Source organism: Aspergillus thermomutatus (genome assembly GCF_002237265.1).
Source record: "Aspergillus thermomutatus strain HMR AF 39 chromosome Unknown NODE_262, whole genome shotgun sequence".
NCBI classification, from domain to species: Eukaryota; Fungi; Ascomycota; class Eurotiomycetes; order Eurotiales; family Aspergillaceae; genus Aspergillus; species Aspergillus thermomutatus.
The window spans coordinates 1-14,806 of NW_020798312.1; the positions used below are offsets into that span (position 1 = coordinate 1).

At 53.1% G+C, this 14,806-nt stretch overlaps 8 protein-coding genes across 8 annotated transcripts; 4 read left to right on the forward strand and 4 right to left on the reverse strand.

Moving 5' to 3' along the window:
- Positions 1-387: 387 nt before the first annotated feature.
- CDV56_100121 (DUF1115 domain protein) lies at positions 388-1,221 on the forward strand (the record flags this gene model as incomplete). The annotated part of the gene is made up of 1 exon (XM_026753740.1): positions 388-1,221. The coding sequence occupies one exon, from the start codon at positions 388-390 to the stop codon at positions 1,219-1,221; it is 834 nt and encodes a 277-aa protein (XP_026610961.1).
- Positions 1,222-2,420: 1,199 nt separating this feature from the next.
- Positions 2,421-3,785, forward strand: CDV56_100548 (Dabb family protein; the record flags this gene model as incomplete). Its single annotated transcript, XM_026754167.1, has 4 exons — positions 2,421-2,728; positions 3,271-3,311; positions 3,364-3,592; positions 3,653-3,785. 4 exons carry the CDS (start codon positions 2,421-2,423, stop codon positions 3,783-3,785), a joined length of 711 nt encoding a protein of 236 aa, XP_026610962.1.
- Positions 3,786-4,764: 979 nt separating this feature from the next.
- CDV56_100925 (pyrroline-5-carboxylate reductase family protein) lies at positions 4,765-5,675 on the reverse strand (the record flags this gene model as incomplete). The annotated part of the gene is made up of 2 exons (XM_026754544.1): positions 4,765-5,069; positions 5,126-5,675. 2 exons carry the CDS (start codon positions 5,673-5,675, stop codon positions 4,765-4,767), a joined length of 855 nt encoding a protein of 284 aa, XP_026610963.1.
- Positions 5,676-6,464: 789 nt separating this feature from the next.
- On the reverse strand, positions 6,465-7,759 carry CDV56_101185 (wax synthase family protein; the record flags this gene model as incomplete). Its single annotated transcript, XM_026754804.1, has 2 exons — positions 6,465-6,912; positions 6,987-7,759. 2 exons carry the CDS (start codon positions 7,757-7,759, stop codon positions 6,465-6,467), a joined length of 1,221 nt encoding a protein of 406 aa, XP_026610964.1.
- Positions 7,760-8,133: 374 nt separating this feature from the next.
- On the reverse strand, positions 8,134-9,879 carry CDV56_101439 (uncharacterized protein; the record flags this gene model as incomplete). The annotated part of the gene is made up of 1 exon (XM_026755058.1): positions 8,134-9,879. The coding sequence occupies one exon, from the start codon at positions 9,877-9,879 to the stop codon at positions 8,134-8,136; it is 1,746 nt and encodes a 581-aa protein (XP_026610965.1).
- Positions 9,880-10,178: 299 nt separating this feature from the next.
- CDV56_101731 (cytochrome P450) lies at positions 10,179-12,138 on the reverse strand (the record flags this gene model as incomplete). The annotated part of the gene is made up of 8 exons (XM_026755350.1): positions 10,179-10,783; positions 10,852-11,098; positions 11,152-11,460; positions 11,522-11,566; positions 11,616-11,647; positions 11,699-11,758; positions 11,820-11,970; positions 12,037-12,138. The coding sequence occupies 8 exons, from the start codon at positions 12,136-12,138 to the stop codon at positions 10,179-10,181; spliced, it is 1,551 nt and encodes a 516-aa protein (XP_026610966.1).
- Positions 12,139-12,346: 208 nt separating this feature from the next.
- On the forward strand, positions 12,347-12,937 carry CDV56_102022 (SRPBCC family protein; the record flags this gene model as incomplete). Its single annotated transcript, XM_026755641.1, has 2 exons — positions 12,347-12,625; positions 12,689-12,937. The coding sequence occupies 2 exons, from the start codon at positions 12,347-12,349 to the stop codon at positions 12,935-12,937; spliced, it is 528 nt and encodes a 175-aa protein (XP_026610967.1).
- A 566-nt stretch (positions 12,938-13,503) lies between these two features.
- CDV56_102190 (uncharacterized protein) lies at positions 13,504-14,796 on the forward strand (the record flags this gene model as incomplete). The annotated part of the gene is made up of 2 exons (XM_026755809.1): positions 13,504-13,526; positions 13,581-14,796. 2 exons carry the CDS (start codon positions 13,504-13,506, stop codon positions 14,794-14,796), a joined length of 1,239 nt encoding a protein of 412 aa, XP_026610968.1.
- Between the last annotated feature and the right edge of the window lie 10 nt (positions 14,797-14,806).

Sequence of the window (14,806 nt, forward strand, 5' to 3'; positions counted from 1 at the left end):
AGTCGGTCCGAGGGGGGGTGTCAGGATTCCATCCCGTTTAGGTTTAGCGTCCCGACTTAGTCAGCCTATATATAGTTGGCCCCTGAGCCATCCTAATTGGACACTTGGCGCTTCCCGATTCTCTCAGTTTTCCATATGTCAGGACTCAGGGGATTTAGTGCGCCAGGGGATTTCTGTGGATCCACAGGGATCGATTCCCTTGATATATTTCTTCTTTATGTTCAAATATATGCAAATCCCAGGACTTTGACCTCAGTAATCCAGTGCAACACTTGAAAAGCCAGCAGTGTTCCATGTTTGCAGCTGTCATTCAAAAGCTCCCCCCACAGTCCCGGAATCGCGTTCAAAATGGCACAAAAACACTCATACCTACTACCACCGGACACGATGGAGTCCCAATTATCCACAATTGACCTCCTGACAGCCATGTTCCCATCTCCCGGCGAGATCGAAATACCTGTGTCCACCAATCAGTGCATTGAAAAACTCCGCAACTGGTGCGAGAAGCCATCTGCAGTGCCTTGCGGGATCCCTTCAACCCTACTCCTCGCGGTCTGTTTACCGATTGCAGGGGGAGAAAAAGCAATTCAGGTCAACATATCTATTCCTGTGAAATGCGATGATTCGAAAATAGAACAGCCGCCGTCGTTGGGTTATTCGCTGCGGCAACCAGATTGGATGTCCAAAGCCGAGCTTGCTACGCTGGCCGCTGCAATGCCCCCAGATGACGTGTTTGAGGCCTTTGAATATGTTCAGGATGAAGCACTGCGCTTTCTAGAAGCTCACCGGATTTCAAAATCTGAGACTACCACGAGCAGTTCCGGGCCGATCGTCAGAGTCTGGTTCTATTTCCCATCCCTCTCAACTCGAGAAAAGCGGAATGATCTGGTCAATCACGCCCGTGACTATTCTCTCACAGGTTTCGTGTTGGCGGGAAAGCCTGGGGTATTGTGTGTAGAGGGTATGTCGGCGGACATTGATGCTTATATGAGCTTCATTAAGACACACTCGTGGGGTGATATCCCTAGCCATCAGAAAAAGGTCAGTGAAAGATATCGGGAGACAAAGGATGTCCAGAGAGTGTTCTCTGGGATGGAGGAGATCACAGACTCCCTAGGGGAAAGAAGTGGCCACAGAGTCAATAGGGGTGACATGCAGGCATTACAGACATGGCTGCAGGCGCGAGGGTTGCATGAAGCATTTGACAAGGTGATATTTTGAGTATGAGTCGCCCAATGTTCGAGAGGCTGTGTAAAGAAGCATTGCCTTGAATTGAATCACATCTAGAAATGGATCCTCTGGTGATGTGTGCAGGGCCAGAAGAGTAGATAGAGAAACAGATACACATGTCTTATTATGCTGCAATCATATCATGCTTGTTATCTCACGGATATAGGATAGTAAAGAGAAACAATGAAACATCCAGATTATTCAATGAAGTTCTACCACTTCAAGCTCTATAATAATAATAAGAAGGATCAGCATTGTGCTTGAAGAACAAGACCTTGTTTCAACTATGCATCGCCTTTCTTGTAGGCATCAAGAAGCTTGACAGGAGACTGATCCAACCTTGGTCCTCCAAATTGATTTAGCCCTATTCCCTTCCTCAACTCGCTCAGATCAAAATCAACCTGCACCTGCCCTGTTGACTGTAAGAGCTCAACAATGGCTGTCCGTTGAAATTTCGCTGCCAGCATTAATGGGCTCGCCCCATTAATATCCCTTGCATTAAGCTGCACCCTCCCTGTTGCTAGTAATAGCTTCACCACCTCCAGATGCCCATATAGAGCTGCCACTATCAGTGGAGTGGTATGGCGATGGTCAATGGCGTCTGGATTTACTCCCTTAACTGCTAGTAACTGCTGCACCACCGCTGCATGGCCCTTCCTGGCTGCCTCCCGTAACGGTGTTTCCCCATGGACAGTTTTTGAATCTGGATCCACCCGACTAAGAGTGAGTAAGTACTTAACAGCCTCCTTTCTTCCGTTTCCAGCAGCCAGAAATAAGGGTGTCTTCCCCATACTACACCGACAGTCTGGGTTGACTCCTTCCAAAGAAAGCAACAACCTCATAACCTCACAATGGCCCTCGCTCGCAGCGCATGCAAATGGAGTCAACCCATCATCGTCCCCGGCATCAGCATTACGCTTTCCAGTATCCAGTAACATCTGAACAATTCTAACATTGCCACCCTTTGCAGCATACCAGAGAGGACTTCGACCCTTGCTGCTGCACAGGGTTACATCTGCAGGGCCATGCTTTGTAGAAACCAGTGTCCGCACCACTGCTTCGTGCCCACCCTCTGCAGCATATGTAAGAGGCGTCCGCTTAAACACATCACGGATGTTTATTAGGCTTTGTTTATGTTTATGCGCTAGTAAGAGGCGCACAACCGCCGTCTGCCCTGTCTCAGCAGCGAAATGGAGTGGTGTCTTGTTGAGTTCACCTCTTACTTCGGGGTCGGCGCCATCACGAAGCAGAAGCTGGCAGAGCTGGGGGGGTTTGGAATTTTTTATGGCGCAGAGGAGGAGCTCACTGCGCTGCTTGCGTTCGTTGCGTTCCCTGCGTTCCTTAATGGAGGGTGTTATGATCCTGTCAAGTTGATGGTTGCTTTGAGCGAGAGAGCTGAGGTCTTCCTCCGAGAGGTGGTCCGCGATGGCCTGGAGAAGCTTGCTTGGGAGGCTAAGGAGTGTTGGTGGCATTCTTCGACACCCAAGCTCCCGTTCCTGTATGTTAGAAAATGCTGAGAACTGTTGATGCGTACCCCTAGAAGGAATGAAGGAAATAGATTGGCGCAAACAGACTGGTGGAAACTGCTACTACAACAGTTATGCGCCGAGTGAAGTGGGCTGGATGAAAAAGAAACCCCAAAGAATCAGATATTTTGGAGAGGGTAGAAATTTATAATTATTAGAATTACCCCTGTACGGATAAAGAACCCTAAGTTAGTTACTAGTTAGTACTCAGACTTAGCCGCATAATGTAAGTCAATTGCTACTATTAAGGGTCACCAATTGGATACATAGTACGTGTTTATTTCCAGGAGCCACTGGAAAGTATACCTAGATAGCCGAACAAAAGTCTGGGGTCTATAGGGTTAGATCTGGAAGGACGGACATTGGGACCGAGGATGATGCGGAAAGTGTCCGAGATGGAATAAATAAGTAGATTAGGATTAACAGTGAGTCACCGGTGTCATTATTTTACCTTAGTCTATCTTTCATCTCTTCCTGCAACCACAGATTTCCGCCAGAAATTAACTCAACCTAGGATCTATAAATACTCGCCCACAATGACGATCGTACACATGGGTTAGTACAATTGCCGGTGGTTCATTTAACATGAGATACTCATATATTCCAGTCCTGTTCAAGTTCCGTCCAGAGGTGACGCAGGAGCACAAGGATACCTTTGTCCGCGAACTCAAGAAACTCAAGGAGCTCGACTGCGTCAAGGGTCACCGGCTGGTCGTTGGAGGGCCGACAATTACTGATCCGGTCGAGAGGAGCAAAGGATTTGAGATTGCACTCTTAAGCTTCCACGAGAACCGGGAAGCTTTGGAAGCATACCAGGCCAGCAAAGAGCATCATTGGTATGTGCATATCAGTAGATAGGAGTCCATTATGCTCAGGCGAGGACTAACAAGAGATAGGGTAACCAGCACATACATGTTCCCCTACAAGGAGGATCTCATCCGGTTCGACTTTGAAGTGGCTCCGGAGGACGAGTACATGTGGGATTTCTTGCCGATTCAGGGCCTTACACGGGGGTTAGCGAGGGAATAGATCTATAAATTTACGACTTTCCTATTGGTCTACTTTGACGTGAGACATCGTCAGCTTGTGGGTATGTAAATGATAGTCTCAGATACTGTACAGCCAAAACCGTGAAGCTAGAATGGATGGCGATATCCGCTCCAGAATCCTGGTAACCTGAGGAAGGTGATGATGGAAGTCCGTTTCCAGTACATACAGGAGAGCGAGCCACTTACCGCCAGGCTTGCGAGGTTTCCGCACGCCATTAATGATAGGAGGATCGATGGCCTGGAACAACACAGCGACAGTGGGGAAACCAGGGAGACTGCTCATGCTATCCGGGAATTTAGAGCCCCATCGGCTGAACGCGCGCGGTTTGCAAGCAACAACTGGATTGGTTGCCATTTTCTAACTCGATAATGACTTTCTCAATCAAGGAAGAAATAAGATGCTTGGGAGTCACTTCAACAGCGCGAAAGTTGGTGTCGGCAAAAGCCCGAGAGGCATCGGAAACAGCCGAATAGTGGAGGATCTGCGCCATATATGATTTAGCATCGGCTGCATTCCGAGAATATATTTCCTGACGCTGTACAAGTGATCGACAGACACCCCGGACTAGACCTGTCTAGATATATATAATATATACGTCAGGATCACCACCGCCGATCAATTCTGATACATCAGTTGGATTTTAATATATGATATGTCATTTGAAGGTCCCAGGCAGAGGCGGCTGGGTACTATGCATTCGACTCGCAGAAGCACACTCTCCATAACACATTCCAGTTCTATGCCATGTCTATGTAAGAACCGGATACGCCTGGTCTCCTGAACTAGCTCTCCTTGAGATGGAAGTGGGAGGCAATTGAAGTGCCAAAAGATGGGCTATTGAGGCTGGTTGTTCTTGAATTGGCATAGCCTACAGCAGGTTTAAGATCGAATCTTTGAAGTTCCATGTCTTAATTCGATTCATAGTATGCATAGACTTATTCTCCTTCGCCCAACCTGTCTAGAGCTTCCCAAGTGTCTCTCCGAGCTCCGCCGCACGAGACGTTGCGGACTGTACTGCCTTGTCAACAATGTCCTTGAAATTGAGGGACTCAAATGTCTGGAGCGCGGCGTGCGTCGTTCCGTTTGGACTGGTCACGTTCTTGCGCAGCTGGGCGGGTTCCTCAGACGACTCGACGAGCATCTTGCCCGCACCAAGGCAGGTCTGAGCCGCCAACCTCGTGGCCTGCTCCTTGGAGAGACCGAGAGCAGTGGCACTGGCAACCAAGTGCTCCACCATCGCGAAGAAATACGCAGGGCCCGACCCTAGTCACAGTTAGCCTTTGTGTCGTTTGCAGGGGGCTTCCACGCGAGATACTCACCGGACAGACCGGTCACAACATCCAGCAGTTCCTCCCTGTCAACCCACTCGGTGGCCTTGCTGACACTCTGGAGTAGCGCACCGATGAGCTCCTTCTCCTCTGCTGTCACATCGTCGCTGGCCAGGAGACCCGATGCGCCTTCCTTGACCAGGGCCGGTGTGTTGGGCATGACGCGAACGATATGCGCAGTCTGGCCATCACTTGTCTTAAGCCACTCTCTCAAGCTATGGAGAGTAATACCCGCCGCAATGCTGACGACCACAGGGAGTGATGTGCGCTGGGACCAGGCGGCAGCAAGCTCCTGACAGACACTCTTGGTGATTTGAGGCTTGACAGCAATGACAACAATATCTGCGTCCCCTGCAGCTTCAGTATTGGAGGTAGTTGTCTGCACGCCCACTTGGGCGATTTTCTCGCGGTTGACATCCCATGGCTCCGAGACAGTGATGTTGCGGGGGTTGATGTCCTGGCTCACAAGACCTCTGATGATGGCAGAGGCCATGTTGCCACCGCCAATGAAGGCGAGTTTGCTCTGCTGTAAGGATGGCATTTGAGAATCGTGACTTGAATGTGGTGATGCAAAAACAGATCCCAGATGTAAGTTCAGACCTGAATACTCCGTACAGAAGAAGAAATGACGCTCCCACTTTGCAGACGCCTCGGATCAAGGACGGCCCGATGTCGGTGGGGCCGGAAACGCGGGGTTGACCTATTGCCGGTGCCGGCCCGGTATAACTATGACTACAGCAAGAGTTCAAGATTAGGAATTAGGATACTGGCAATCTACTCCGTATGATGGGATGCCTTGGTATAACAACGTCTTTGAGGTGGAGATGCCGATCTGAGCGAAGATGGCAGGAGAGAAGTACTGGATGGCCAGCCCGGTGAAAACTGGGATCCTTCAATCTAAAGAGACAGCCTCTTTAGGTATTTCCCGGACACAGATTACTGCTGCTTTGACACTCAAATCTTGCCGTTCTCTAGGCGAGTGAGGCTAGAACGGTGGATCTATGAGAACTACCTACTGGAGCCTCTCTAGTCTTGAAGCACTGCATTGATCTTGACCGGATGTTGAGAGGCCGACCGAAGAGATACCTCAAGTCTCAGGAGATCTATGATCGAGTACGCGGTCATCGAGGACGCTTTGCGGTACGACATGTTTAGGCAGAGTCAGTATGACCGGGCATATTGCCAAGGGAAACGCGCATTACATGCAATGGCTACAGGGCGTTGAAACAGAATACATTGCTCGAGCATCCTCCGCTATAGTCTAGCCTATCTTAACCTAACATCCAAGTCGATACACATTGCGAGGAGCCATTGCCACCGGTATGAAGAATTACTCCCCAGACAGCGCGCGAGCGAACTTGATGACCGAGAACGGAACCCCATTCTTGGTCGGATCCTGGTACCGAAATAGAGGAAAATTGTAGAGCGGAGCCAGCAGCGTGAGGAATCCCCAGACCCAGAGATACCCGATCAATCTTGTCCAGATCGTAGTGTGATGATTGGGGCCGCCTCTGAAACGCCGGAACGCCTCCTGCACAGCGTCCTCCAGCATGATGCCCAGCGGCTGGACCAGGAAGCAGCGTAGAGCGCCGCTATGAGGGAGCCAGATGTCGGCCCGTCCGTCAATGGTGATGTGCAGAAAAGCGGAGATGGCAAAAACACATGTGACATTCAGATACCGTTCGACGAGGGAAGGACGGGGCAATCGCAGAAGATCTCGACAGACGCAAGAGGCGATACTCTGCATTGGCCAGCGAAAGCTCTGATGCCAGAAGCCGCTAAATGGTCGATAGGTTAGAGATCAAAGACGAAAAGAGCAAGCAAACCAGGACGAAGAGGAAAGAATGCGTACCCCCAGAACCCTCGCAGGGTGTAAGTATCCGTTATGGAACCAAAGAGCGCGGGCCACTGATGAGGTGAGGATACCCCCAGTCCAACAGAAACCACGGCAAGAACACGGTAGTGAACGTCGATGAACCAGCTGCCGATTGGCCCCCAGCCGAGGAACGCAACCCCAAGGTGGATGAGAACTTCTTGCAGAGTGGCGGGCGGGAGACCGTTTGGCCGAAGAACAAGATACTCTCTCCCAGGCCCAAAATAACGTATCGAGTCATCCTTGGACGCGGGCGAAACCGTCATGAGATCGAGCACCAGGTACTTTGCACCAATGATCAGCAGCGTGCGCACGAGGAAGCCGACCCGGGAAGCTGAAGCTTTATTCCCGCGCGGTATGGCTTTGACCTGATAAGGGGTGTCGATGCCACGGAGGGTGGTGAGCAGGTAGCATGTCCAACGAAGACAGGTCCATGTGGAGACAGCCGTCTCTGCGCCCTTGGTGACGGTCTGGCGCTGGATCTGGTGTTTGATCTCCTCGGCATCGATACGAGCCACGCACAGCAGGTTAAAATGCTGTAGGCCGAACCCGACGACAAAAGCCGCAGTCATGGGGTTGACGAGCTGATTGTTGTCGAAAAGGTCCAGAGCCAGCCATGCCTGATAGGTAGTGAAGGCCACTAAGGGAACAGCTGCGGCCCGCCAGAGGGAATACCGGGATGTAAAGCAGATGGCGGATGTGACAATCACACCTTGCACGGCTAGAGAAACAGTGAGATGGAGTAATCCCATGTTGTATTGCCGATGTCTATGGAGTAGACCGCTGCCTTTGCCGCTCGTGGGTGGAGCAGAGACTGGTGACAATGGCACACGGTTTATATAGAAAAGCCAGTTAACTGATACAGATATATGCAAGACCTGGATCACTCGGCGTCCGAGCAATGGACTCCGAGAGGCCCGCTAAGGCCATGCTACAACTAAGAACCGTGTTACGAAGGGCGCACAGGCGAGGACCTTGGTGCAGCGAAGATTTCAGTTAGCAATTAGATAGCGCAAAGAAAACGAGTGGATTAGCTATTTGAATATGTAATGAAGATACTGCGTACAGTACACAATCCTGTGAACAGGCGAGATGCAGCATTTTAGGAGCCACAGCACAGCAGCACCTAAGGTTCTCGTGGCCTCTTCTCTGAAGTAACAGGGCCGTGCTCCTCAACAAGAGACTGGGCATTGTTCAATGGAGGATCACGCAGGCAAAATGCTAGAGCAATCAGCGGGATGCAAAGACATAATCCGGTAATGCAGAGCAGGCGCTGCACGTGTTGGTAGCTGGCAATGATCGCGCTCCTAGTCTCGGTTCCAACGGGGTACTGGGCGACGACAGCGAACGGGTTGCCATAGACGGACGCAGCGAGGGTCGTACCGTTCGGCTGCGTGGCCAGCCGGGAGGCGAGAGCCGACGGCAGGACTTGCGTCCAGATGGCGCCCGCGACACTGTTGCCCAGGGCATCCCCAATGCTGTGGAACGCGAGGAAAAGCCCCGTGATGACTCCCAGCTGCTCGTGGGCGAGCGACGCCTGCAGCGAGGCCAGCGATGCATATGGCGTGAGGCCGCCTGCAATTCCCAGGACCACCTGCGCCCCGATGACTCCGGCCTTGGTGTAGCCCTCTTCGCCGCCGCGGTACCGGATAAGCAGACCAAAGCCGACGAGGAAGAGCACGGCACCGGTAACAATGAAGTATTTTAGCCGCCGGACACGGTAGACCAGGGCTCCACAGATCGGCCCCACGAGGAAAGAGGTGAACATGTACAGCGTGGCAATTCTGGTTGCCGCCGTAATGGAAAAGTCAAAAGCGACAATCAGCACAGTGTAGAGATAGTTCCCCTGCATCATGTAGGCAAAGTTCATCATCGTGGCGATTGCCAGCGGACCCCACACGCCCCTGTCACGGAGAAAACGAAAGGGGACCAGCGGGTGCGGTGCTCGGAGCTGCCAGACAATGAACGCTGGGACACAGCATACCCCGACAACCAGCGGGGCGAGCACATGAGCCGAACGCCATTTGGGACTCTCACCCCCGGCGATGGTAAGCGGAGTAAGCACCAGGGAGAGCGACGCAACCAAGAGGACAATACCGGGAACGTCCAGCTGCCAGAAAAGCCGGTTCAAGGGGACAGACCGGACGGCCATTGAGGCGGGAGAATTGTGAGCAGCGCGACGGGAGAGGAAAATGAGCGTGGTAATAACGGGAGCCACACACACGGTGAAGATGATACACCACATACCGACACCCCATTTCCAGGAGGTGACGCCCAGGACGGCCGACGAGATATTGCCAGACACCCAGGCTGTGATGAGGAAGTGAAGGTTGGGAACGTAGGTGGCCAGCAGCCGCACCCGGGTAGACGTCACGTCGGCGATGAGGATGTCGACCAGCGTCTGCACGATGGTGAAACCAAGGGTGTAGAGGACCGCGCCGGCGCCAAATGCAGCGAGACCGGTGGAAGTCGCCTCGACAATGGTGCCGACCAGATACAGGACGATGGACAGACTGAGGATCTCGACGCGACCAAAGGCATCCGCGAGCTTGCCTGACGTGGGCTGGGCGGCAGCCGCGAAGACGGTGCGGATGACGTTGACCGTGGAAAGCAGCGAGTGATTGTCGTAGCTTGCGGTGGCGTAGGTTTGATAGACGCCGCGTAGCACCGCATCCAGGCCAAACGCATAACCCAGAATGAAGATGCCCAGAAAGAGGATTGTGCGGGTGACTGGAGTCAGGCAGCCGGCGATGGCCTCGATCCGAGCCACACCGGGAGATTTACCATCGGGCTGATTGGGGTGGTCGATGTGAGGGTCAGGACGTGGATCAGCCTGCTTCTCGAGAATATGGCCAGGATCGGGAGACGCCATGACTGCTATAGATGCCGTTGGGAGCTGGGAGATTGACCATAGGACAGGGGTAGACAAAGCAAGATATATGCTATTAGACCGTAACTTTTCATATGGGCTGATCATCTAACGGACCGATCAGGGTCTCTCCGGACCGATGCAGACACCTTGGGGGAAAGCCCCTCAAGTCACTCGAGCTAAGATTGGGACTATTCAGACAGAGATCTCAAGTTTATCATTTGAATGGCAGGAGGAATCCAAGCTAATGGGATACAAGTGCTGCAACTATCTAGAGAATATGACTAAAGAACGCAAGGACCTCAGTAGTTGGCAGACGTATAGGATGGAGTGAATTTCAGATAGGGACCCTGCTTATTGCCGGCCGCAAAATGGTCTTTGACATGGAACTCCAGAGGCAGAGGATCCCGGGATTCGATATCAAACAGGAAAGCCAGTCGAGCAACGGTCAGGTAGATAGAGTGATAGGCCATATTCTTGCCAATGCAGCCACGGGTCCCCATGCTGAAGGGATAGTAGGCTGAGCGCAACCGTTGCAGCGCTTCCTCCGAGTCGACCATCCACCGCTGTGGCTTGAACACCTGGGGCTCTGGATAGACGTCTGGATCGCGATGCATCGTCCAGGTGGGGATTCCCACTTGCACCTGGGGCGCAAAATAGTGGCCGTCGATGGAAGCGCCCCCGGGTGCCTCGCGAGTCAGAAACCCTGGAACCCCCGGCGACATGCGTAGGGCCTCGTCGACGCAGGCGCGCATGTACTTGCACGCGAGGAGTTTCGGCCCGCCAACAATCTCGTCGACATGGGCGAACTGCGACCGGATCTCCTGTTGCAACTTTTCGTAGCATTCGGGATACCGGGCCAGGTAGAAGAACAGTCCGGCAAGAGCCGTACCGGTTGTATCGCTCGCTGGAGGATGGGAAGTCAGCTGCATGGTCTCTGATTGTCAATGAAGAATGGCGAATGGGCGTTCTGACCGGCTATGATTAGGACGACCGCTTCGTCGGAGAGCTCCTTGAATCCCATACTCTCGCCCGTCTCCTTGTCCTTGTGATCCAGAAGGAGTTTAAAGATATCGGCGGGCCCGTTCCCCGACTTCTCGAGCGCGATACGACGGTTCACCTGGTCATCGACGTATTTGCGGAATCGCTGGTTGGCAGATATGATGCGAAGAAAGAGCAGGGGGGCCAGGCCCCATTGATCAATTCTGGGCTCCGTGCCAAGCTAAAACGTCAGCACACAAGGGCTTCGGCGGAAGAGATGGCGAGACATCGTACAATCACCTGGCTGTGCTGATATGAATCGATCAGGGGTTGAATGAAGTGGTTGTCGCGCTTGGTTAACATGTCATAGCTTTGGCTGAAAGTAAGTTCGCCCATGATGTCGTAGGTGAGGAAGGAGAACCACCGCGACATATTCTTGTAGGGTCCCTCAAAGGTTCCAGGATCAGAAACCTGTTGGCAAAACAACCGTGTCTTTTCCAGGATCGTGGGCTCATAGGAGCGGATGGCTGCCTCGCTCATTGCGTGCGAGATAATCCGTCGCTTTCGGGCATGGACGAGCTTATCTGTCGTGCTTGCCAAGTTCTGTACAGGCCATTAGGTACATAGCCAGAGTAGGGCGTGCCAGAGTAGACTCCGTACGTACCACGAGAAGCTGCTTCTCCTTTGGCCCTCGAGAGTAGAACATCCCCTGCCACTGTGAGTGAAGCGCGTAGGCCGCAATGCAAACGACATGGTACCTTTTCGAATTTCGTCCCGGGGCCATAGACCGCTGTCGAGTCAGTGCTTGTTATCCTGGACCGATAGAGAGATGGTGTCTTACTCTTGATGGCATTCGGAGTACATATTGAGATCAGGTTGGGCTCGAGCCGCAGAACCTTGCCTGTCATAGAAACATTATTTAGCCCTTTGATGATCAAATTGAGTGTCCTCGAGATGTGTACCGTAGGCCTCGTGCAGTTTGTCGACGAACAAATGTCTGTCTCCCGTCCAGGCATAATACAGGCTTGGTAGGATACTGATACGACACAGCAAAGGACCAGGATAGCGGGCCAACGGATGAAAATAGAGACGATAGAGTGACACGATGAGCAGCTAACAACGTGGAGATCAGTCTTCACTCACAGAAGTGAATCCATGCTATGCTGCAGCGCAACCCACCCGAATGAGGAAGAGCACCATGCCATACAGAACGATTGTACTCCAGGCCATATCACGCCATTGTTCCGCAAGCGGTGCTAATAGCTCTCCTGCTAAACCCATATTGAGTTGCGATGATCAATTCCCGGCTGTCTACATTGACTTGGAGAGTTTCCTCGATTATTAACCTATGCAAGTTCGGAGTCCGAATTCCTTCACATCACCCGGACCGCATGACAACGGACCGGCCTCAAGTTGACGTCGCCGTGGGAGAATATATAAGTGGAGGGAGGAGTGAAACCACCAGACAGCCATCCCACACGGTCTCACAATGGTCGAATCAAGAGAGCTGGTCTTCAACGTTGCCTTTACCGTTCCCGTCAATGACGATCCTGAAAGCCCCGTCCTGACGCTGGAGGAGTTCTGGCGAGGACTACGACGCGGCGGGGAGAAGCCTTACCTCTTTGCCGACTACGTGGCAGATACAGAAGTCCTCGGTCGAAAATCTGAGAATGAGTTCACTCGAAGACTGATCATGGCCGACGGGGCTGTGCACACGGCCAAGGGCGCTGTCCTGGAGCAAAACGTGCGCAACGCGGAGAATCTCCTGGTGCGAATGACCAATGCAAAATGAATTTGCCAGTTGCACTGCTGACCACTCATCTTGCCACAGACTGAAGCGATTACCATTGATTCTGGTGCGCGAAGCACAATGCTCATCTCGCGTGGAGGCCGAGAGTCGGATAAACCGACGGACCTGTTTCTGACTGCAGTGTACGAGCTGCATGTCCCGGGGGTGGTGCCTGAGAGTGACCGCGCCAAGGAGATTCAGGAAGAGTACTCTTTGTTGGCGCGAGGGGCGGCACGGACTGTTGTGGCCAAGATTCGAGAGTGGAAGGCGAATGGCACGCTGGAGCAGTAAACGATTGGTTAATAGGGTTACAATTACATCAATCTATTTCCACTTCCCATCAAGAGCCAGGAGTCCAGCGGGTCGGTAGATATCTAGACCTCGTTGTAGATAGACAAAAGCAACTACTGCCCCTTAGCTAGAGTGGGTTTCGCCTCTGACAAGTCTTCGCCAGTGACCGGTATCCATTCTTTTCATCGGCTAGGAACCCTGGGGGAAAAAGGGCCGGTTGGTTCACCAATGATATCTGGATCCATACAGAACATTTGATAGCCGAAAACCCTGGAGGAGGGGGCGCTTGGGCCAGCATTTGCCTCGTATAAATAACTTAATTTTCGCCTATTGCAGTAAGGCTATGGAGGAAATTGGGGGCGAGAGTGTGAACAGCTTCAGGAACTACAAGGTACTCAGGAAGGATCCAACATGGCCAGGGTGGTCAATCTACGCAGTGCCCATGCTCCCAGCAATAAAGATCCAGGAAGAGGCATCTGCAGCCCTCGGTATCGGCATATCTTGCAGTTTGTTGCAATCTTTTGTCGCGCGGCTGGACTTCAATCACCCCCGGATTTCAGTTGGAAATGCTTGGCCCGGGCATGTCACGGTGAGTCGCAGATTGCTACCTTCGGATCAAGCTGACAACTAAACCCCGCTTTAGATCGCCCCATGGGCAGCATGACGGGAAGCCAGGGCGTCTGCGAGCCGCCTGCACCAGCTGCCATGCGGCCAAAGTCCGCTGCAGTGGAGAGAAGACGGGCTGTGTGCGCTGCCGCACTCTCGGCCACGACTGCATCTACCTCGAGTCCCGCGTGGGCAAGACTCGGGGACGTCGAAAACGCAGTGCTGGAGAGCGACAGGAGTCGGCCCCGGATCCCGCATCCAAGAGCAATTCGCCCGCACGCGACGATCCCCGCGAAGGTGTCACTGCCTCCCCAGCTTCACCGGCCATCAGCGTCGACACCGGCGACTTTCTGCACCATGATTTATGGGATATCCCCCAGCCCATCTTCGACTCGAACATCCTGGGGACAGAAGGCGGGATGCATGACATGGAACTACTCCAGGAGTATACTATAGCGGATATGGGCAGGAGCACGACAAATCCCGTGGCTAAGGAACTGGGTCCTGAATTGGGCACGTCACTCGACCGTCAGCTGGACTCGGCCATCGACGCCTCGGAAGCGTCGCATAGTTTTACTCCATTGGTCCAAAGTCCGTCCTGGCGGTTGGAGGACAGGAGCGGCGCGTCCAGCTGTGATGGCGGGCCTCAGAAGATCATCCCACGGGATGGGCCATATCGCCCGTACGGACGGCAAGGGCATGCCGCTGCTCCGACGTGCAAGGGAGTCATCCTTGCTGCTGCAGAGATCCTGGAGCAGCTGGAGGCAAAGGTGCGCGGTGGCTTGACCGCAATCGACGAGGTCCTTCGCGTCAACAAGGCCGCCACCCAGGCAATCGGCGAGCTGATGAATCGGCGCGATTACGCCTGTAGCGTAGGGGCGTCCATCGTGATGCTCGCGGCCGCACAGCATGCCGTGCACTTATTTGAGACGGCCTGCGAGGAACTCTACCCGGCGCTTCTACAGAACCGGTGGTCCACCGCACCCGATATCGCGGGAAAACCTTCCCATCCCCATGCTCCCGCGCTCTCCTACGCACCGGGCATCGGCTTCGGGTCCTTTCTGCTCGATCCCCAGGAACAGGCGTCTTTGTCGGCGCGGATAATCTCTACAGAGCTTCGCCGTAGTCTTCAGATGCTTCGGAGCCTGTCCTCGCCGCCACGGCCGGATCACATCTCCTTCAGTCTAAACAGCTGGACGCAGAATCTGGAAAAACGAATGCAATATCTTATTTCAATGGTAGAGAATATCTAGTGGATATAGA